This window comes from Dermacentor andersoni, chromosome 6 (assembly GCF_023375885.2).
Source record: "Dermacentor andersoni chromosome 6, qqDerAnde1_hic_scaffold, whole genome shotgun sequence".
NCBI classification, from domain to species: Eukaryota; Metazoa; Arthropoda; class Arachnida; order Ixodida; family Ixodidae; genus Dermacentor; species Dermacentor andersoni.
In genome coordinates this window covers 94,788,502-94,811,491 of record NC_092819.1, presented here as the reverse complement: position 1 = coordinate 94,811,491, position 22,990 = coordinate 94,788,502, and the positions used below count along the sequence as shown (strand labels likewise).

At 46.3% G+C, this 22,990-nt stretch overlaps 1 protein-coding gene across 1 annotated transcript in view; it reads left to right on the top strand.

Annotated features, from left to right (window-relative positions):
* The window catches only part of LOC126538922 (uncharacterized), a 54,538-nt gene extending 35,655 nt beyond the window's left edge, over positions 1-18,883 (top strand). Inside the window, exons 4-5 of the mRNA XM_072288958.1 lie at positions 12,072-12,394; positions 18,812-18,883. Coding sequence (XP_072145059.1) covers positions 12,072-12,394; positions 18,812-18,883 — 395 coding nt within the window. The remainder of the gene's footprint in view (positions 1-12,071; positions 12,395-18,811) is intronic.
* Positions 18,884-22,990: the final 4,107 nt, after the last annotated feature.

Sequence of the window (22,990 nt, the reverse complement as noted above, 5' to 3'; positions counted from 1 at the left end):
GATGTAGAAAGATGTAGATGCCACGTAGCTAGATCAAACCTAGCTAATGTTGTTGCGGTCGCTTGGAGATTATCTTGGATTAGCTTGGAATCATCTAATTGCTCTTAATTAGTTATTAAACGTCTCGAATATAATAAATAAATGAAAAGTGACAATGTGAAAATTGTAGAGCAACATGAAAACCACGCAATACAGCTTTCTGTAGCTCATTGCGTGCTACATCAAAGTGTGTTTATCTACATACACGTAAAATGCCTTGAGCAACCAGTCACATGGCAATTTTGTATCGCAAAGCTACAAATACAACTTAAATGGCTTCGTTTAAAAATATACTTAGCTCATGAAGTTATTCCTTTTATGCAGCCTGTGATGACAAAGTTTATTAGACATGGGCGTCGCCCTCAAGAAAGATGCCGAGGCCACAGCAGTTTACCGTAGAAGCGAAGACCACAAGCAGTGGTTCCTCCATTGACCGTGAGAAGGTCCCCTGGAGCACAAGACTAATTTGGTACTGCCACCTTTCCCATGCAGTTTTCTATCTACTTAGGTAAGCAGGTATGTTAAATATGGCAAAGGGAAAGAGAATAACAGCTTCAAACACAGAATTTGCGCAACCTCAATGCAGTTTAAGTGTGAAATTCTTCCCTTACCATTTATCAAAAGCGGGGAAATAAGTAGATGGTATGGTCTTCATATGGACAACTCTTTCCCGCAGTGAATTAACAGTGGAAAAAAACAGCTTATAAAGGCTTGAATATCAGCCAGGATAATTGAATGTGGATGAAACAATGATTATGAACGTTTTTGGTGAAGGTAGTTGTAGTAGACTGAATAATAGAATAATTTAGATATAAATTAGAAGACAGATTTCATTCCACTGGCAGACTTTCAAATCATCCTAATAATTCTTGTGTTCGATAGTCTATGCATGTCAAGCGACAGTGCTGCCTCATACAGTGCTTGTGATGCTTGCTTTTTGATGACATCATTCTTAGACTGCATCATTCATCTGTTTCAATTCAATATTTCTCCCGTACAAGCAAATTTACATTCATCATAAGAATCCTTGTAGGTGATTTCTGGAAACTTGCTGATGAGATCAGAGGGCGGTATGCACCCCGGGCTTAGACATGCTTTCAGGAGCCTCGTATCTTGCGAATGTTAAATATATACTCCTGCTAAGCATGTTCTTGGGATCATCCAAAAGGTTATTTACTAACATGAATTTGCCTAAATTGGGAAACAGTCAATCTGAAACATGTCAAACAATATTGCTGACAATGCATACGCATTCCAGCTGAAATAAATAAAAATAAATGTCGCACCAAATACAAGAATCATCGGCATGATGTCATTCTTTAAATAGAATAAAATATTGACACGTGTACTTATCTTTATCGGGCGACCATGTTTGGCCGCCTAACAAATGCTATCGTGCAGCGCAGGACGTGCCTGCATGTAAAAGAAGTTTCTGGCATGTTATCGTTGGTTCCCTCCAATGTCTTTCACTGCAACATGTGATTGCATGTATGCGCGACGCGAATAGTGCAGAACTTTGTGGAAGGCACGCGGGTCCCATCGGTTAATCTGGAACATTCCACGAGTGATCTATAAAAGCCGACGCGCTTGATCCGCTGATCAGATTTTCGACGATCGCCGACTGTGTTCGCCGCTATCGTTGTGCTTTAAGTCTACCCTGTTTTGTGGGCACAGGTTCGCCCAATAAAAGCTAGTTTTGTCTTTCATAGTACTGCTACTGTGTTCTTTAACGTCACTACCACGTGACATCTGGTGGAGGTGCTTTTGATCCATGTACCGGACGCCCCCGACAAGCCGTGATCCAAGCCCGGACCGTAAAGAGAGCACCAACGTAGTCACGGACCATCGAGTAAGCCGTCGTCTACAACAGCTGCCCCCGGAGCACGGACTTCTACCTGAGAGGACCAAGAAGATTGTGGCCAAGACAACCACAATGGCTGCCCCAGTCTCACCCATCGTACTTCAACGACCCAGAGAGCCCCCTACCTTCCGTGGAGCTACGTCGGAGGATCCTGAAACCTGGCTCGAAACCTTCGAAAGGATCTCGACCTTCAATAACTGGACCTCTGAAGATAAGCTACGACACGTGTATTTCTCTTTGGAAGATGCCGCAAGGACTTGGTTCGAGAACCGGGAGTCCACCCTAGCAACATGGGACCTGTTCCGCAGTAACTTCCTGAGGACGTTCACGAGCGTTGTCCGAAAAGAAAGGGCCGAAGTTCTGCTGGAAACCCGAGGCCAACTACCTAATGAGACCATCGCTATCTTCACAGAAGAGATGACCCGTCTTTTCCGGCACGCCGACCCGGAAATGTCCGAAGAGAAAAAAGTGCGTTTCTTGATGCGAGGCGTAAAGCAAGAACTTTTTGCCGGACTAATCCGAAACCCACCAAAGACCGTAGCCGAGTTCCTGACAGAGGCTACAACGATTGAGAAAACGTTAGAAATGCGCACTAGGCAATATAACCGCCAAGTGCTCACGCCTCAGTGCGCCATCCAAGCGCTGGGCTTTGTTGATCTCCAAGAGACCATAAGGGTCATTGTGCGCGAAGATCTCCGCAAGGTCGTGAATTCGTCGCAACCTCAAGTAGCCTCGATTGCTGACATCGTGAAAGATGAGGTTCAGCGATCACTGGGAGCTCCTGAGGTGCAACCTGAATTACAGCAGCCCCAGCCAGAAGCGATGACCTACGCCGCCGTCGCACGCCGTCAAGCGCCCCCGCCGCGACCGCGCCAGGGCCCTGTCACGCCGCAGTTCCGTCGTCCGCCGCCGCCGCCGCCGCCAGCACGACCACCCGTCGCCCAGCCCACCTACGCGAGGAAGACGAACATTTGGCGCACCCCCGACCACCGCCCGCTCTGCTACCACTGCGGCGAAGCCGGCCAGGTCTACCGACGATGCCCATACCGGGAGATGGGACTGCGAGGGTTCGCCGTCAACGCTCCGCGCCCACAGCAAGGTGAACGCCCTCGCGATATCGCCGACTACCTTGCCGCTACTCAGTGGAGCTCTCGACGACCGTCGCGTTCACCATCACCAGGCCGCTACCTGTCGCCGCAGCGCCGAGCATACACTGGCCCAGCCCGGGGCCGATCCGTGAGTCCATATCCGGAAAACTAAAAGCAGCAACCGATGGAGGTGCGGTTGCTGTTCGTCGAACTGACGAAGATCCTCCGCCACCAACGAAGACGCCGAAGACGCCGAAGAAACTACCTCGACAACATACCGACACGCCGCCGTCCCGACGAAGTGTGAAAGCAAAGAATACGACGACGAAAGACGACCTGACGACGTCCCATACCAGCCACAGGTCAACGCGACACAGCCGTGATCCGACGCCAAGACCCAACTGCAACGCCAAAGAACCACCGACCTCGACGTACTTCTCGACGGCCACGCAGTCACTGCCTTAGTCGACACAGGGGCTGATTACTCCGTAATGAGTGGACTTATCGCCGCCCACTTGAAGAAAGTTAAAACTGCATGGGAAGGCCCTCAAATTCGGACCGCTGGAGGACACCTGATTACGCCGACTGGAATCTGCACGGCAAGAATTACCGTTCATGACCGGACTTACCCTGCCACCTTCGTTATCCTCCAACAGTGTTCACGCGACATCATTCTCGGCATGGACATCATTCTCGGCTTGGAAAACGGAAGTGATGCTAACCAACTTCAGCCAAGAGTTCAAGCACATAAGCACGGGCATGACAATCGCGTACATCGAGGAAATTGTGGAAACGAGCAATGCCTTAGTCCTCACAGATTCTGCCGCATCCACCCCGCCGACCATAGTCCCCGAACCAGACTTCGACGTAAACCCAAGTCTCCCCATAAGCAATCAGCAAGAGCTCAGAAGTCTTCTCCGACGATACAAAGAGTGCTTTTCGACGTCATCGAGGATTAGACAAACACCAGTTGCAAAGCATCGCGTAATAACCGAAGAGTGGGCTCGACCACTCCGCCAGAGCCCTTACCGAGTTTCGACGCGAGAACGCGAAGCTGTAAGACACGAAGTCGACGAAATGCTGCGCGACGACATCATCCAGCCGTCGAAAAGCCCGTGGGCGTCTCCAGTTGTTTTAGTGAAGAAGAAGGACGGAACCCTACGTTTCTGCGTCGATTATCTTCGGTCGAACAAAATCACGAAGAAAGACGTATACCCCCTCCCACGGATAGACGACGCATTGGATCGGCTCTGCAATGCTAAATACTTCTCATCGATGGACCTCAAGTCTGGCTACTGGCAAATAGAAGTCGATGAAAGGGATCGCGAAAAGACCGCCTTCATCACGCCAGACGGCCTCTACGAGTTCAAGGTTATGCCATTCGGACTGTGCTCGGCGCCTGCAACGTTCCAGCGCGTCATGGACACAGTACTAGCAGGATTGAAGAGGCAGACCTGTCTCGTTTACTTGGATGACGTCGTCGTCTTCGCCGGAAATTTCGACGATCACCTCAAGCGGCTTGCGACAGTGCTAGAAGCCATCAAGTCGTCAGGGCTCACTCTGAAGCCAGAAAAATGCCGCTTCGCTTACGATGAGCTTCTGTTCCTAGGCCACGTCATTAGTAAATCCGGAGTACGCCCCGACCCCCAGAAAACAGCTGTCATCGCAAAGTTCCCGCAGCCCACCGACAAGAAGGCAGTGCGTAGATTCCTTGGCATGTGTGCCTACTACAGGCGCTTTGTCAAGGACTTTTCACGCATCGCCGAGCCGTTGACACGTCTAACTAAATGTGATGTTGAGTTCAAGTGGGAAACGCCGCAGGCCGACGCATTTGAAGAACTCAGACGACGTATGCAGTCGCCGCCGGTACTTGCGCACTTCGACGAGTACGCCAATACAGAAATCCATACTGACACCAGTAGCCTAGGCATCAGTGCCGTTCTAGACCAGAGGAAAAACGGAGTTGAACAGGTGATAGCTTACGCTAGCCGGTCGCTGTCAAAAGCGGAAGGCAACTATTCTACGACCGAAAAGGAATGCCTCGCCATCGTTTGGGCTACAGCTAAATTGCGCCCTTATCTTTATGGCAGGCCATTCAAAGTCGTCAGTGACCATCACGCGTTGTGTTGGCTAGCGAGTATAAAGGATACTTCAGGACGACTCGCGCGGTGGAGCCTCAGACTACAAGAATACGACATCACTGTCACAAGTCCGGACGAAAACACTCCGATGCCGCTTGCCGATGCCGCTTGACGAGAATGACGACGCCTTCCTTGGAATGATAAGAGCGGAAGACTTCGCTGCACAGCAACGGGCAGACGCGGAGCTAAAAGGCCTCGTCGAATATTTGGAAGGGCACACCGACGTTGTCCCCAGGGCATTTAAGCGCGGATTATCTTCCTTCACGCTTCAAGACAATCTACTCGTGAAGAAGAACTTCTCACCAGTCCGCGGCAACTACCTTCTTGTTGTCCCGTCAGGACTTCGTCCAGAAGTATTGCACGCCCTACATGACGATCCGACCGCTGGACACCTCGGTTTTTCCCGGACACTATCGAGGATACAAGAAAAGTATTATTGGCCGCGCCTGACCGCCGGCGTCGCCCGTTATGTCAGAACATGCCGAGACTGTCAGCGACGCAAGACACCGCCGACAAGGCCAGCCGGAATACTACAGCCAATCGAGCCTCCTTGCCGACCATTCCAGCAGATCGGGATGGACTTGCTGGGACCCTTTCCGACGTCAACAACCGGAAATAAGTGGATCGTCGTGGCGACAGACTACCTCACCCGCTTCGCTGAAACTAAAGCACTGCCGAAAGGTAGCGCAGCCGAAGTGGCAAAATTCTTTGTCGAAAACATCCTGCTTCGACATGGCGCCCCGGAAGTCCTCATCACCGACAGAGGAACGGCCTTTACAGCGGAGCTCACTCAAGCCATTCTGAAATACAATCAGACAAGCACAGGAGGACAACGGCCTACCACCCGCAGACGAATGGTCTTACGGAGCGGCTGAATAAGACCCTCGCCGACATGCTAACGATGTACGTCGACGTCGAACACAAGACTTGGGATGCCATCCTGCCGTACGTAACATTCGCTTACAACACGGCGGTGCAAGAAACAACACAGATCACGCAGTTTAAGCTGGTTTACGGCAGGAACCCGACGACGCTGCTCGACGCCATGCTGCCCCACATCACTGACGAAGAGAATGTTGACGTCGCTAGCTATCTCCAGCGCGCCGAAGAAGCCCGACAGCTCGCCCGCCTACGGATCAAGAACCAACAGAGGACAGACAGCCGACACTACAACCTCCGACGACGTTTTGTTGAGTACCAGCCCGGCGACCGTGTTTGTGTTTCGACCCCGATACGCCGACGAGGACTGAGTGAGAAACTACTGCGACACTATTTCGGACCCTACAAGGTCATCCGACGTACTGGCGCACTGGACTATGAGGTCGTACCAGATGGCATTTCGCATTCACAGCGGCGCCGCGCACGACCTGAAGTGGTCCACGTGGTGCGTCTTAAACCGCTTTACGGACGCTAACAACCTTCCCTTATTTTGTTGTTTTCTTTGCTACGAGTGCTTATTTATTACTTTCGTTTGTTGCTTTTGAAGAGGCGGGTAATGACACGTGTACTTATCTTTATCGGGCGACCATGTTTGGCCGCCTAACAAATGTTATCGTGCAGCGCAGGACGCGCCTGCTTGTAAAAGAAGTTTCTGGCATGTTATCGTTGGTTCCCAGCAATATCTTTCACTGCAACAAGTGATTGCATGTATGCTAGACGCGAATAGTGCAGAACTTTGTGGAAGGCACGCGGGCCCCATCGGTTAATCTGGAACATTCCACGAGTGATCTATAAAATCCGACGCGCTTGACCCGCTGATCAGATTTCCGGCGATCGCCGACTGTGTTCGCCGCTGTCGTTGTGCTTTAAGTGTACCCTGTTTTGCGGGCACAGGTTCGCCCAATAAAAGCTAGTTTTGTCTTTCACAGTACTGCTACTGTTTTCTTTAACGTCACTACCACGTGACGTTAAAGTCTTCTATGTCTTCTTATGTCTTCTGTCTTCTGATGAAAATCTGGGTCCCTTTACAAGTCATTGTACCAAATGTATCGTGAGGGCCGCGACGTGAGATATGCATGTTGTATTTATTCCTCTTTTTCTTACTATAAGACCACATGATGATTAAACAGTAGTGAAAGCACTGAGATTACAGCACTTAAAGGGACACTAAAAGTTACTTTGAAGTCAAGTTAAAGTGATAGAGCAATGCTCTAGAACGTCTAAGGCGTCAATATAATCGCGATGAGAGCTTTGGTAACCGAGAAATTGAGCTAAATGCATGACATGATTTGAGACCCCCCAGCTACATTCCGGTACTAGCCCGATGACGAAGCCACTCCTCACCATAATTTATGTCACTTGTACTCAACTAATCGGATTAAAAAGATCATTTCGTTAGGTTATAAGATGGAAGGAAATGCTACTTGTCTACTTCCGTTTGATTCTAAGAAAAAATAACATTTTGACGTTACCCTTCAGTAGTATGAGTGGTCGAAAGGCTTCGCTTTCACTCTACTGTGCGCGCTCGACTCTGCGCCGCGCGCGCTTTCCAGTTTCAGTTGTTTCGCGATTGCGTCGTGCTGCGCTGGTTCTGCTGGCTCGCAAAACTTGCATTTGGAACAAGCGGCGAGAATGCCATGTCCATGTCATGTTGTGGGATGCGCGAAAGCTCCGCGGAACTTGGCCAAGGGCGGTTGCAGCGGCGAATCCAATGTTACTTATCGCTGTGTGCCAACGAGTGAACCTCTCCGTTCGAAGTGGTTAAGTGCCTAACCTCTGCCACAGCGCATTGGCAAGGAGCCGAAAAATCGCATAGTGCGCTCGCTGCACTTTCGTCCAGAGGATTCCGAGCTCAACGCCGACTTACTGGAGTCGTGTGGAGTGCCTTTCAAAGCAATGCTTTCGCGTAGCGCTGTTCCGTCGGTCTTGCTTGCATTCTCCGAAGCGCAAGAACAACTGCAGGTCGAAGACAGGGCGGTGAGTGGGGCATTTGGTTTTTACGAAGGAAGCTACAAATGTGCGAATATGTACAGTCATGACATATAGTTGCTGTCGTAGTAGTGCGCAACAACGCGGGCAGCGCGAGCCCTCAGCAGCAGGTCACGTTCATCAGTGCTTAAATCGCTGAAGTCGAACCCAGCATCGCGAGTCAATCTGTCGTTGTCAGGGTCGTCCATTGCAACGAGTGTCAAAGTTGGCGTCATAAAATAAAGAAACAGCTTATCGTCGCGTGCTTTCCCTTCCGCTTGCCACCATATTTCTACTTTCGCGCTGCTGTCGGCTCTGCCTTGGCTCTGTCACCGACGGCTCAACGTTTCATTCAATGGGATGGCACATAGCGCTTCACTCGCAGAATATTGCATTCCATTGTGTCATATGAGACCAATTCACTGGCCGCGCGTTTGCGTTTTGCGATGAAAAGCCGTAGCGCCGTCTGCGGGCGCTGTTTTACTCACCGACGGCTCAACGTCACTGAGACCATGATGTCACCACTCCTCGATCGGAGGGCGGGAGACTTGAACTGCGCTAGAGGTACGCGGAAGCTTCGAAATGCAGTTTCTCTTGAAATAAGTATCTTCTTTGCATAAAACAAGCGTTTCGAGGTTTCTGGGATGGTATTTCAACAGTCCACGCTGACCTAATATTTAGTGACCTTTAGTGTCCCTTTATTACTTTATATTGCTCTAGAAATCAATTTCTCTGCCGACCGCAGGATCCCACACTAACAATGTTTGACAACAAATGTGAGACAGGGTGCACATATAACTTAAGGTGGTGCTATTTGCTTTGATACTTTCGGAATGATTATCATAGTGTACATGTCATAGCCCTACGTGTCTTTGACCTTTAAACGACAAAAAGGGGGAGGGGTCCGCGTTTCACAAAATTGCATAGTGGTTTTACTGTGTGCAGTTGAAATCAGAAACCACCATTGATACTAAATGCACTCTTCATAGCTTTAGGCTATACAGGTGCTCTAGTTTACACAGAACAAACTCTTCCCCCTGCCAATGTCCAGGTGGCGAGTCAGGCTCTTCAAAGGTGTTTCATTCAATGGGAAGGCACATAGCGCTTCACTCGCAGAATATTGCATTCCATTGTGTCATATGAGACCAATTCACTGGAGAGTTTTAACCTACCCTAAATGTATTGCAGCTGTGTACCGGCATTCTTGTAGCAGCTTGCAGTAACTACAGCTTGTGGAAATACAATTGCTACTGCCATATTACATATGACTTTACAGTATAGTACATGTAACTGCTAATGCACAAGCATCGGCAACAGCAATGGTTAGGGTATACTAGTTTCCTCTGGAATATGCATCCGCCACCAGAAAATAAAGTTCTTTCCTCTTCCTTTACCAGATTGGCATGTGAAGTGGGGTGTAATTTGTAGGGTATACTGTAGCATAAACTGCATAGGCATTTCTCCTTCTTTGTGCCAGAGATTATTGTTGCTACGACTGTAAAACCAGGTTGCCTGTTTACAGCGCCCGCAGAGAACAGTCTGTGAATTTTTATCGTACAGTATATATTAATTATAATCAGACAATATTTAGTAATCTTCAACATATTTAGCACTCATTACCTTCCACTGTGGTGTTTTTCAATCTCTAAAGTTGGCACGTCTGCGCAAGGTTCAACTGCAGGATGCCATTTTGCATGAAAGAGTGCATTTGTGAGCATAACAACTCATTGGCAACCTTCTGTGAGCTTTCATATGCATCGGTCACCATCTCACAAACCGGCTTCTCCTTTGTTAGTTGAAATGTAGCAATAATTTAAAGCACATTTGATATTCTAATAAAAAGGATTGTATCCTCTGATCCCCTAATTCTCCTCACTTGATGCCTAGTGTTATAGCAGCATGATCGACACCATGAGGGTCAGTGTGGCGCATAATTATTTTGTGTACGGTGGGGTGGGGGGGGGGGGGTACAATAATTTTAGCATCTTTTCCGGATGACTTGAATGAGTACTGTGGAATGCCGTTTGTTTCTTTTGCTCATTGTTATCAAACTTCATATTGGTTATGGCAACAAGTATAATGTAGATTAATAGCACCTGCGGCAACGTAATGTGTGCGCATCTGTGTTTAAAACAGAACAGCAAATGGTTTGCCAGGAGCTAAGGCCCATTTCGACCATTCAATTTTCAGCTTACACCTGTGGATATTACTGATGAATGAGACATTATCGCACGATGTTGCTCTAGAGGAAAGAAAGCCAATTTTGCTTCCAAGGCACCGAAAGCACACATTATGACTGCGGCCATTCACTTTCGTAAAGGGACGGACAGACTCATGTTTCTCTGTGATCATCTAACACCAGAGAAAAAGATTCTGTTTGCTCAGGCTTTGGAACTAAAGAAGGCTAAGAATTCGGAGTATCGGTGGGCCGATAACTGCGTAATAAAGGCCAGGAAAAGTGATGGCAGCCGCGTGTATCGTATATGTGACACAGGCAACCTGTCTATTTTTTCAATAGATTGTTGCCGCATGCAAGGTCTTGATACATAACCATGGATTCATACGTTCTTTCAGCAGGCTAAAACATTTCTTCAGGATAACATACTGCCTTTATCGCTGATTCATTTTAATGTACGTAGCCTAAGAAAACATCACGACAACCTCATACACTTCCTGTCTTTCATCGATCACACATTGACTGTCATATGCCTATCCGAAATATGGATAACGAAGAATGATGGAAATTTATGCGGCTTACCTAATTATACTTTCGAATATTGTATCCGTGACTCGAACCGTGGTGGCGGTTCTGCCATCCTTACCCTTCATCGCTATCATATTGGTGCCATCACGACCTTTTTTTCAATTATTTGAACGGTGAATCGGTGTAGCTAGAATTCGAGCAGAACGTTTTTTCGTTGAATGGCAGAAACATGATCATTGCGGCGACCTGCCGCTCGCCCTCATCGTCAATTATTTATTTTTGCTCACAACTTGAATCTATCTTAAACCTACTTGTTTCTGAAAATAAAAATATATGTGGCGACATAACATCAATGTACTTCACCCTAGTAGTCATTTGTGCTCTGATTATGTTCGCGCTTATGAAAGTTTTTTCTCCTCAATAATAACGGCTCCTACTTGATGCGATCTATCAGGTACCAACACATTATTGAACCATATCTTCTCTACTTTGACGATGGATGTCATGGTGGCTGTAATAGACTACCCGTTTAGTGACCATTATCCTGTTTTCCTCAGGTTAGGATCTGCTCCTTCGTCCCGTCACTCACACGACAAACAATAAACTAAATCGGTTTTCAACACATAATTGTTTGTTTTGTTAGTTAACAAATTTGATTGGATTAATGTCACAGAAGCTGAATCTCCTGAACAAGCTTAAAATTTATTTTCTACTCTGATAACAAATTGCATAAAACAGAGTAGATAGTACATCCCAATGACTCTTTGGTTTAGTGAGCAAAGAAATCGGTCGATCACAAATGGGTTGTTGCGGTCAATTTCTAAAAAAAAAGATATACTGCACAAAAAATTAAAATCTCAACAATTCAACAGAGTGCTGCTAAATTACTTTAATAAATATTCGAATACACTTGGGGCACTTTTGAAACGTGCAAAGCGGGACTAGTTTCAAAAGCGCATATTACTCAATGCAGGTAACACTAAACGAAACTGGGAGCTTAATAAAGCGTTTTTGAGCAAAAAGATTTCCCACGCCTAATTAACTAAATTGCCAATTGCATGGAACACTGAACTAAATGATATTTAATGATCATTTTACTTACAGCGAAAGCACTCAATGCCCTTTGTGGTGAAAAACGACAACGATGGCAACTACACATGCGGCACGACGCGGGAAATAAGAGAGCACGAGGCTTGGTGGCAGAAAGAAAAAGAAAGAGGAAAACACGAGCGAACGGGCTGCTTGTTATTATGAATAATTTTTATGCACCTAATTTAACCACCCGATTCATGGCCAATTCCCCACTCTGGGTATGTGCTACGGCCACTCAGGACAGCAACACCTGTGGACTGGAGGGCTGATCAACCGAGGGCCGAGCGAGGTTCGTGCAAGGAGTCCCGAGAGGGCTACCCGGTTGTACCGCTGGGCAGCTTCGGACGGCTTGCGAGCCACCGAACTGAGGTCCTGCCTGTGTCTCGCGCGTGGCCTGGTCATGAGATCTTACAATTTCTGTGCACTCGGGAGTCTGGTGCTCCCGCAGTCCCGGCGTCAGAGTCATGAGCCACCAACCAAGCTGCTGTCGCCGCATCCCTGCCACTGCCTACCCAAGCCGCCTCCGATGCATCCGGCGTGTTATCGAAAGTTCCTACCACACGTGAGCGACCACTACTCGGGGGGGGGGGGGGGGGGGGAGCATGTGCCGTGACGCCCGGACTTTCGTTATTGGGTGAGTTAGTGAACGCCGTAGTATGCGGACCCGCCTCTTACCTCTTGGAAGATGGGCGGGTGTGGAATGCTTCCAAATTAGCGGCCGTTCACCCTGAAGCTATCAGCAGAATGAAATTAGGTACCACTGCTGTCATGAAATGGTCACCGGCATCCGATCACTCAACTAGTGCGGCTGTAAGCCATTCGTCACAACCTGGCACATCAAGCGCAGATAATGCACCCCTGAATCCTGAACCACCTGCTGCAGGGCGCACGCAAAAAGCTGCGATGCGAAGAGCGCGTGAGGAGAAGCGCCCGCAACAAGAAAACACCAAAGAAGCTGCATGACTACATCAGGAAGTAACGGACATTTTTTTTTTCACGAGGTGATATGTTATATAAGGCGTCGTCGCCTACAGCAGCGCCATCAGCAGGCGTGCGCTTGGAGCCGCCCAAGGGAGAGGAAGAAGAAGATGGAATAAACGCAGAAGATGAGTCATGTCTCCATTTCTGTCGTACTGAGTAATATGCACGATATAACAGTAAGACTTTATACGCCAGAAGATAATCTGTGCAAGAGGATCTTACTTGTTTATGCGTAAGAGAATAGTGGGAATTATATGTCCGCCTATGTAACCCGTCCCTTTGCCGCCTTCAAGTCGTTTCTCACCGCACCACACGTCAAAAACGTGACGGTCCACGTGATTACATTGTCTGGTGTCCGCCACAGGGCTAAACTCTCGTAACAACTTTGAGAGTGTCACTCTGATCTCGCGTGCGGTGGTTGAGGTCGGATGCCGAAAAATTAATAGGTCTCGGTAAAGACGTGGGACTCACAAGCAGGACACTCCAGCAGAAGATGGATGAGGAGCATAGCAGAGGAAAAGAACACCATTCACAAGAGCCTGAGGTTGCCAAAGAGGACCATGCACGAGAGTTAAGAGTGGCAAGCTGGAGAACACCAGTTGCTGGAACTACGGCTGTGCGTGCAAGAATTGTAACAGACAAGTCAAGCAGTCACAGCCGATCAAATGATCGGGAAGTGAATAATCAAGGTTTCTGGAGCCAGCGCAAATGAATTCCAGCGTTCAATGAAAGTCTGGATGAGCACGACGCATACATTCAAACGTGTGAGCGAGTGGCCAGAGACCAAGGGTGGCCTAGAGACAAGTGGGCCCTGTCTCTTGCTTTGTGACTAACGGGGGAGGCTCTGTCGTCGAGCGCATGTCCATTGAAGACGCGACTGATTCTGCTAAGCTTAAGGCAACATTGCTCGAGAGGTTTCGATTTACGGAAGAGGGCTATCGAACCAAGTTTCGATAGGCTAAGCCAGACCAATGCTTCCGTTACTAGATGCCTGCGGCGTTGTCGGGTAGCTCGGTTCCGGGCCCTCTCCCTTTTCTCTCATCCGCGAAAAGGCAACGAGCGCCTCTCATGGCGAACGCCTGCAACTTGCAGATCACGTGCTGCGGCCTCTGAGATTAACGTGGCATCTGTCACCGTCTCGGAGGCCCGCGATAACGCTCGCTAACAGACGCCCGCGCATTTAACGCGCTGGCGGATGCATTCAGCCGCCGCTGCCACATCCGCCGGAAGTTGAAAAGGCAACGAGCGCCGCCTCACGGAATTTATGCGGAACTAACTTCAACTAAAGCAACCGCCGCTTATATGGGAAAGCGAGCAACGCGGCGCGCATCTAGTAAAGGAGGCATTGGCCAGACAATGGCGAAACAGGTCGCCACTTTTCAGGCAGGTTGCTTGGATATTTTGATCACAGGCAAGAGTTGGCCAAAACTGAAAAGACGTATCACGTCTTGAGGAACAAGGTTGTCTTCGAACAATTCTTGCGATGTGACCAGAACCTTGCCATCTTTCTGAAGGAGCCAGGTTGCAAAGGTCTTGACAGGCTGACAGAAACAGCGGATCACTATCTCGAAGCGCAAGGCCTGACAAATCTGGCTAGACGTCGAGAAGAAAATGTGTATGTGAAAAGTGAGACGTAAGCTTATGAGCCATCAAAGGGTCACGAGAAGCCCCATTACTTCATATGCAACAAGCGAGTACACAAGCCGTCAGCCTGCTGGTCTAGGACTAGCGGATCTAACGCTGCGACCGGTTGGAAAGGGAAGAAGCATGGGAATGGATCGGAAGGCTTTACCAAAAACCCCAAGGACCGCAACGAGGCTTTGTGTTCTCTTTCTGAACCCGGTCAACCAACCGAAGAAGGTAGGCGACAAGAGGAGCGCACACATGATGCAAACACTGAAAGCAGCAGTTCTGAAAAGGTTGGGTCAAGTGCGGAAAGCACCGTTGGACCAAAACTACGAACAGAAAGAATGCCGACAACAAAAGGACGTCTACAAGGACAGCCTGTAACTGTGTTTAGAGATACCGGTAGCGCCACTGTCGTAGTAAAGCGCGCTCTAGTGCCAGCCAACAAGTTTACTGGGGAGACGCGCATTCTCTGTTTATTAGATAGTTGCGCACAATACCTTCCTGAAGGTGAAGTCCAACTTGACTGTCCATTCTTTAGAAGCATTCTACGTGCCATATGCACGGAGCGCCCATTGTATGACGTTGTTCTGGGTTCTGGTGCTCTGGTTCTGGTGTTCTGGTTAACGGTGCTTGCCCCTCTCTCGAGTTACCTGGACACATAGATGCGATGATGGAGCCTACCGCAATATATTGCAGAGAAAGTACTGAGGGTGGGCCACACCACCAGGAGAAAATCTACCACTTCTAGATACTACTATAGTTGCTGCGTCACATTCTCTCCCAAAAGGCTACCAGTAGCCCTTGTGAACCCGCTAGACATTACTCCCGATGCATTAGCAAAATTGCAGAAGGATGATCGAAATCTCAGTGGTTGCTTCGCGGATGTGGGCAAGACCACATTCATTTGGGCTAGATGGTGCATACTTGAATCAGGAAGGAACAGCGCCAACTAAGACGATCACAAGAGGGAGAACGCCACTGGGCAAGACCAAAACCACGCGATCTGCCACTGCCACATTTATACTACTGAATGATATCTTCTTCTGGCGTTATAAATCTGCGACAAAAAGGGAAATCGAGCAGCTTGTTGTTCGAAGAGATATTCGGTGTTCCGTCCTGAAGATAGCGCATGAAGGGATCCTCTCTGGTCATAAAGGGACAAAGAGAACGGCCGACAGGGTCTCTGAAGAATTCTACCGGCATGGCGTCCAAGCAGATGTTACCCGGTTCATGAAATCATGAGACATTTGTCAGAGGACTGTCCCAAAACACCAAGTAGGACGTGTACCTCTTGGAAACATGCCAATAATCAATATGCCTTTTAAGCGAGTCGCTATTAATATCACCAGACCACATCCTCTAATTTCCCCATTTGTCGCGCTGCCTCTATTCTTTTTGCTTGCACACAGCTTCTAGTGCAGAAGTTGATTCTGTCATATCGTCACTTACAGCAACAGGGGCGGGTTTATATTTCCTTCTCCCTTCAAGAATAAAATTATTTAAAGATTCAGTTTCACCTGTTCTTGCTAACGTCATCAACAAAATGTCTAAGACTGGTACGTTTTCAACCTCCTAAAAACGGGAGGATAACTCCCACTTTCAAGAAAGGCGACCGCGAATGTATAAATAGCTACCGTCCAATCTGCATTCTTTCAATTTTTAGCAAAGTAATCGGAAAGCTTCTGTACCAATGCCTAATGTCATACTTATAAAGGTTCGACTTACTCTCTCCCCTTAAGTTTGGCTTCCGTCCAGGGTTGTCAACTGAACTGGTACTCATTAATTTCACGGACCAAATTAAACTTCTATTGATGATGGAATCCTATTTGGACCAGTTTTTGTTGACCTTTCTAAGCTTCTGACACTATTAATCACACCATTATCTTTCATAAGCTCAAGACTTACGGAATTACTGGTCCAGCTTTGAATCTTATAAAAAGTTACCTAAATACAGGTTGCATGTTCTCGTTGTCGATAATATCGTTTCCAGTGCCAAGATTACTAAGGAGTACCTCAGAGATCTATTCTAGGCCCTCTGCCTTTTCTATTATTTGTCAATGACTTGCGACTAGCACTTCGCCACACTTACTGCTTACTATATGCTGATGATACAACTATATACTCACCTCACAAAAATATCACGGTATTGCAAGAAAAGCTCAATGCTGATTTAAATAATTTCAGTGTTTGGTACAAGAATAACTATCTGCGCATTAACCCATCAAAAACTACATTTGTAGTATTTCATGCACAATTAATAAAAGTGGCTCCCGTGGCGCTCACGATACGGCAAGAATACTGACTACTAACAGCACCAAGTATTTAGGCGTTACTTTAGACGAGCATTTAAGATTTAATCTGCACGCTCGTTCACGAATACAGAAAGATTCTTTTGGCATTCCTGTAATCAGTAAACACCGTAACTATATTCAGAGACACATTATTCCTTCACTATATTACTCCTACATTCATAGCCATCGCTGTTATGTATATCGTTTTGGGGTAGCACTTATTACTGCCAAGTAGACGCCCTTCAACGCCTTTAGCAACAAGCACTCTAACTAATAACTTTTAATAATGTTTTTATGCACCTTAAATCCTTGTACGGAACCTGAATATTCCGTCACTAACAGTATTGTTGAAACAAACGCTTTCATTATTCATCTGCAAGCTTAACGTTATGACAACTTAATCTCGGCTTTTCCAAATTATTTCCTAAAAAATGCTAGCATTACCAGGTTTTCTGCAAGCGATAATTTACTACTTCCTCATGTTTGAGCAAACTACGGAAAATTATATGCTGTGTCCCCTGGGACATCGTTTTGCAGTTCAATACCATACGAAATAAATCATCATTCTATACCTCCACAACAAGTGTCTATTAGGAATGTTATACAAAGAATTGCACTAAATATTTACTCTGACATTCATGTTTTATTTATATTACCTGTTTCTTTCGTAAAAATGTGTAAATCGTGTAAAATGTATGTGTTTCTGTTGTTCCTGGAACCATCAATCTAGCTTTCACTTTTTGCAGCACAGCTTTGTTCAATGAGTTTGTTCTTCAGTTTTTGAATTTATTATTTTAAATAATTTCATGGTCTGCACTATTCTTCAGTTGCATATGTTCTCCAGCTTACATTATTTGTTCTGTATGTACAGTATTAGGTGGTCCCCATGAAACTTTCACGACTAAGGAACCACCGAATATAATAACATCTCTAATGCTGTTATCATGTACGCAAGAAAATGCGAATAAACTTGAACTTGAATGCCCACGCAGGAGAACTGCCCATAGCATTTTCTTCTATCATATTAATGCTGAATCTGCGAACAGCATTTGAACTTAGACTTCTTTAAAAAATGACCGATTTTCTTGTTCAAGTAAGAGAAGGTTCCACAGGAATACAAAAACGTGAAGCCATCAACAGCGGCATGAATATAAACAGCGCTCAACTTTTCAGAATTCTGCACCTGGTTTTCGTATTACCTGTCCCGTTTGTTTTCACAAGCTGTTCTTTACTGTTCTATTGTCATACGCAGTACAATTTCGATGTTCTTATTTTGTAAGATTTGGTCAGTATATTTTTTCTTCATCGGCTTTCAACAAAATGTGTATTCATAAGGAGCCTTTGTTTATGATTTCCACTGAGCTTAACCAGATGCATCATGATCCGAAATTCATTTTCCTTAATTCTTCGTTGCTTTTTCGAAACCTGCAAACAGTTAACCTTAATTCCTATTTTGAATTCCGGGAAGACTATGTCTACTGGATTATTCATTGCTTCCATGTATACATCGTTTTCTGTTTTGGTAACCCCTACTCTTTGCAAGATCTGGCAGCAGTGACCCTACCCACTCTATCACGATCACAACAGCTAAGCACCCCCTTCCTGCCTTCAGCGCTTCGGCTTCTCTTAAGCTATTATATCTACCAGCTTCACCCCAGTGAGGGTGGGGGCCAGTAAGCTAAGCGCAAAAAAGGCCGCCAAGGGCTGCTACCCTGATGACAAGCACTTTTGTTGAAATGTTCCAAAATCCTTTGTTCCAAAAATGTTGGCCTATGCACATGTTTTCTAACACATAAGTTACTGCTTTGTTGTGTTCGGTTGTTATCCTTTTTTGCTGCTTTCTTTTAGAATGGGAATTCACGAGTACTATTTGTTTCTTCTAACAGCAGCAAGTTTATCCTTGCAAGGCGTTTGGGGTCAAGAACAACTTTCACCAGGAAAGAGTGCAAGACGAGTGATTGAAAAAAAAAGTTTCTTCTGTGATCTAAACAACTTGAGAACTCAAATATTGCACCTCTTTGTATATATGCTATGCAGTGCATTCATATCACAAAGTGCAAGATGTTTTATCTTTTCAGCAATATCAGTGTGCTGGCAAGACCATTTTCTCAGTGGTGACCTACTGCTTCGGCTATGAGCTGCTTTCATGACGTTTGCATTAACGATTGTGTACTATCGAGGACAAAAGTACCCTGGAAGTGCGATCATCGACCAAATTTCATCTCTGCATTCAAGACCGCCGGAAACAGTGGGTCACGTTCGCACATTCCAAACGTAGATGATAGCGCGGCTGATCCCAGCAGATAGCACACCAATAAAATCCCGTCGACGCTCGCGCGTCCTGGGCAATTTTGTCCCCGATAGCACATTCTTCAAACAATGAATATGCGCTGTAAGACGAAATATAAGAAGCAGCTGTACTTTAACGTTTATAGTACACATTCAGCATACAGCGACTTCTTTTTTCTAGATACGGAATCACTCGTATTTTGTATTACGGTCTCTTTAGGGCTGTCCGTTCTATCGAAATGATCATTCTTCATTTACAGAAAAGCGTTCGGTCACACATTACCAGCAGATTTGCCGTAAAACCAGAAAAAAATATTTTTCCAGTGTGTATGTAGGTGACATTGCATTCTCCGCGGGGAACACTGACATTTACGCTCTATACAAAAATAAGGCACATGAGCATGCATGCTTGAGGTATGGCTTCAGACAGTCCGCATTGCATTAAATGTAGGTGAAACACAATCTTACGAGTTCACATTCACGCATCCCATTTCCATTTCTATATATTATAAGCAAGAACCCATTCCACAGGTGGCATCTCTAAAACATTTGGAAATTACATGTGATAGAAAACTAAACTGAAGTCCACACATAGAAAGTGTAGCGTGTAAGGCACAACATGCTTTAGATATTCTGTGCAGAATGAGTAACCGACAATATGGACTATTTAGGCATTCCTTGAAAATGAATATTAAAATGTACATGCGCCCAATATTGGAATCCGGGTCTGTATTTTTCTCAGGCGGCCCTGGTTATAAAACAAAGCCTGTGGTTCTTTTGGAGCGTGAAGCCCAGCGCCTGTATTTGGGACTCCCCAGGTTTGTTGTGGCTATTAATGTTATCAAGAAGTGCGCCCACCAACATTGCCCTGCAGATTTCGCATCTTAAAAATTGAAACATTTCCGAAATTTTACAGCCTGCCGCTGAGACGATCTGAACATACCTTTTTTAATTATTGAAGTTCCTTCTTTCTTACTCATTGGCCTTGTTTTCACACCCCACAGATTGTATTTGTACGAAAACAATTAGATTGTCTGAATGCGGACATTAGGGAGGCAATTCCATCAGCTGAATCAAACCAGAATATTAGGATAGAATTTGATAACATTTTCCACTTAAACCGCAAGTTTCCGTCAGTCATGTTTTTAATAACTTGTTGTAAGATTACCTTGCACACATACAAACAAATAACATAATAGCTACAGACACTTCAGTGAACAACGAAAAGGCGGGTGTAAGCATTTTCTCGCTTCCTCTTGGCTGGTCATTCTCCTGGAGACTGCCAGATTTCACTCACGTTTTTGAAGCTGAGGCTTCAGCGATGACTTTAGCCCTTCGGAAACTCCCTTCGAGCAATAAGTGCGGTTAATATAACAGATTCCCTTTCTGCCTGTACTTCACTTACAGCTTCATCCAATTTGCCAACACTAAAGATGTTTCTAACATTAGTTTCTCCACAGTTGAATTTTCTAAAGGAATTAAGGGTAGCAGGTCACTGTGAATTACATTTAAATAAAATGGCGGACTCCGTGCGAGCATCCTTGAGTGGACCAATTATGCCGGTTCTTCCAGTAGTGGCGCAATTAACAGCAATTAGGTATCGAAAATATTTTATTCATAGAGATGTCATTTATTCAGCAACATGGACAGAATTTCAACACCTAAGGTTTCCGCGGAATATCCAGTGGTGTCTATTAAGATAACGAGAAGTAGTGACCAAGAGATTACGCAGCCCTGACGTTCCAGTAAACCTATGTTTACACAGGACTGGTCTAACGCTATCGCCTCTGTGTCCATACTGCCAAAAAACAGAGTGTGTATGACTATTTTTCGTCATCTCGCTGATACAAATTCTTAATAAAAAGACACGTAGAAATTCCGCGTGTTAAATTATGGTTAATCTTACCATCAGTAATAATACCATCTTTCGGTGCGTCAATTATAGGTGCCAGCCACAGGGACCTGTTTCATGCCATTTCCGGTTACATGAAATCAACTAAACGAATAACTTTTTGAAAGTTATTTCAGAATTTGTTTCTTTTTCGCACGTTTGCTTTTCTTTCTTTTTTGTTTTAATCGAATACTTCACACTTCAATACACAAAATACACGTTTCAGCAGACAATTCTTGGCCAATCCCCCAGTGTGGGTATCAGCCATAGTATGAGGCCATCATCATCACTTCACGTCCCCCTCCAAGGCAGCAAACGAGTAAGTCGACCTGCTCTTCCTTTCTCTAGTTCATGCTTATTACGGCGAAGCTGTATTTAGCTAGGCTTCCATTTTTTTTTCTACGTGCGCAGAAGAGGTTCACGTAGACCAAGAAATCGATATAGCTGAGTACAGCACTCCGACGCGCCCGGCGTCAAGCGACGCTCGCCTGCGCGCCGACACCGTAAGCCTATAAACGCTGAAGGCGCGTTTGTAGTCCGACGTTATGTGCCCGCCTGTTTACTGTGACGTCAACATCGCCTAGCGACGCTATGAGCAGCTGCGTTCTCGGCGTGCTAAGCGTAGGACGTGTGCCCTTCGTGTCATAGAAAATCTGGCGTCCATGTCCGGCGTCGCTTCGGGAAAAATAATACCGAACCTTAACCCGAACTACCCATACCTAACCACTTTTCTACCAACAAAGTTGCTCGTACCTTGTCTCTCAGTCTTTACAAAGTTATTCCTCGGAATTTTGAGAACAGCAGCCCACAAACAAATGTATTGAAGAAAAATACACCTATAGCGCCCACCTTTTATGTTATATCTTTCCAGACTAAAATAATAAAAGTGCGAAACAATAGCAAAAGATGGACTCCCGCAAGAGGCAGTGTTTCTATCAGAAATATTGCCTTCCTGCATAACGCTCACCGCCAGCGTTTCCCTGTAAACGTTACTGTTACATAAGCTGCAGTTGCCGGGAAGTTTGAAAAGCAGTAGGGGACCTAAATGCTATGGTGTTCCGCTCTTAAATGTGAAGCTTAAGCGGCCTCCAAATTTTGTGATAGAAAGCCAAACAGGTTCCGGGCTGTTGTGCGCATCGTAGAAGGGCAGCGTGCCCTTCAAGAGCGACGGCGTCAGCAGAAGCGGGAGTGGGCGCGAAGGTGGTGGGAAGCCGCTAAGGCCGAGCGCGCGTCAGTCGACTGGCCTGGATCGTCGGATAGCCATAGGGATAGCCGCCTTCTGCCCCGCGAGGAACAGCAGCGTGGCTGTGAAGATCACTTTTCCGAGCAGAAACGGGAGTCATCATGGCGGCGGCAAAAGGAAATCACCGAAGACGAGCGGGCCATTAACGCCAAGCGTATGCGTGATGCCCGTCGGTACCCCAAATACCGCAAGAAGGATAGGGTCGCCATTCAATGCTGTACACATGTCAATGTACCAACTACGCGTCATCGGTCATGCATAGACGTTTGCTGACAAATTTTCCAGCATCGTCTTTCAGCCCATCGCTGAACGACAATGTATCACTATGTCACCTGTATGTGTCTTTATACAATCAATATTGTAATCACCATAATTAAATCAATACGTCATCGCTATACGCAGCTTTGTTGGTCATCCGCCTTCAGAGAGTGGCATGGCACTGAACTTCTTTTTTAATTCATAAGCATTTCTATGGTTACCCAACGAGAAAACTGTCAGTGCGTCCGTCCGTCCCACCTTCCCGTCGCTTTCAAGATAGCGCCAGCCAACTGTAGAAGACGACGAACGCACGAGCAGTGGCAGGAAGTTTTTGTGTGGGCCAACCTCAAATCTGGGTGTAGTCCAGGTTCAATGAAGAAGTAGGCCAAGTTAAATTTGGGGATAGTCCAACTTAAAATTTGGAGGCGGTCCAGCTTAAATCTTGGGGTGGGCCAACCTGAAATTTGTGGATGGGCGAATTTAAATTTGAATGAGGGCCATCTTGAAATTTCGGTGTGGCCCGTTGTCCAACGGAACGCTGCTGAGCGCCCTTCGAGTTTTGAACACCTCGCGGGC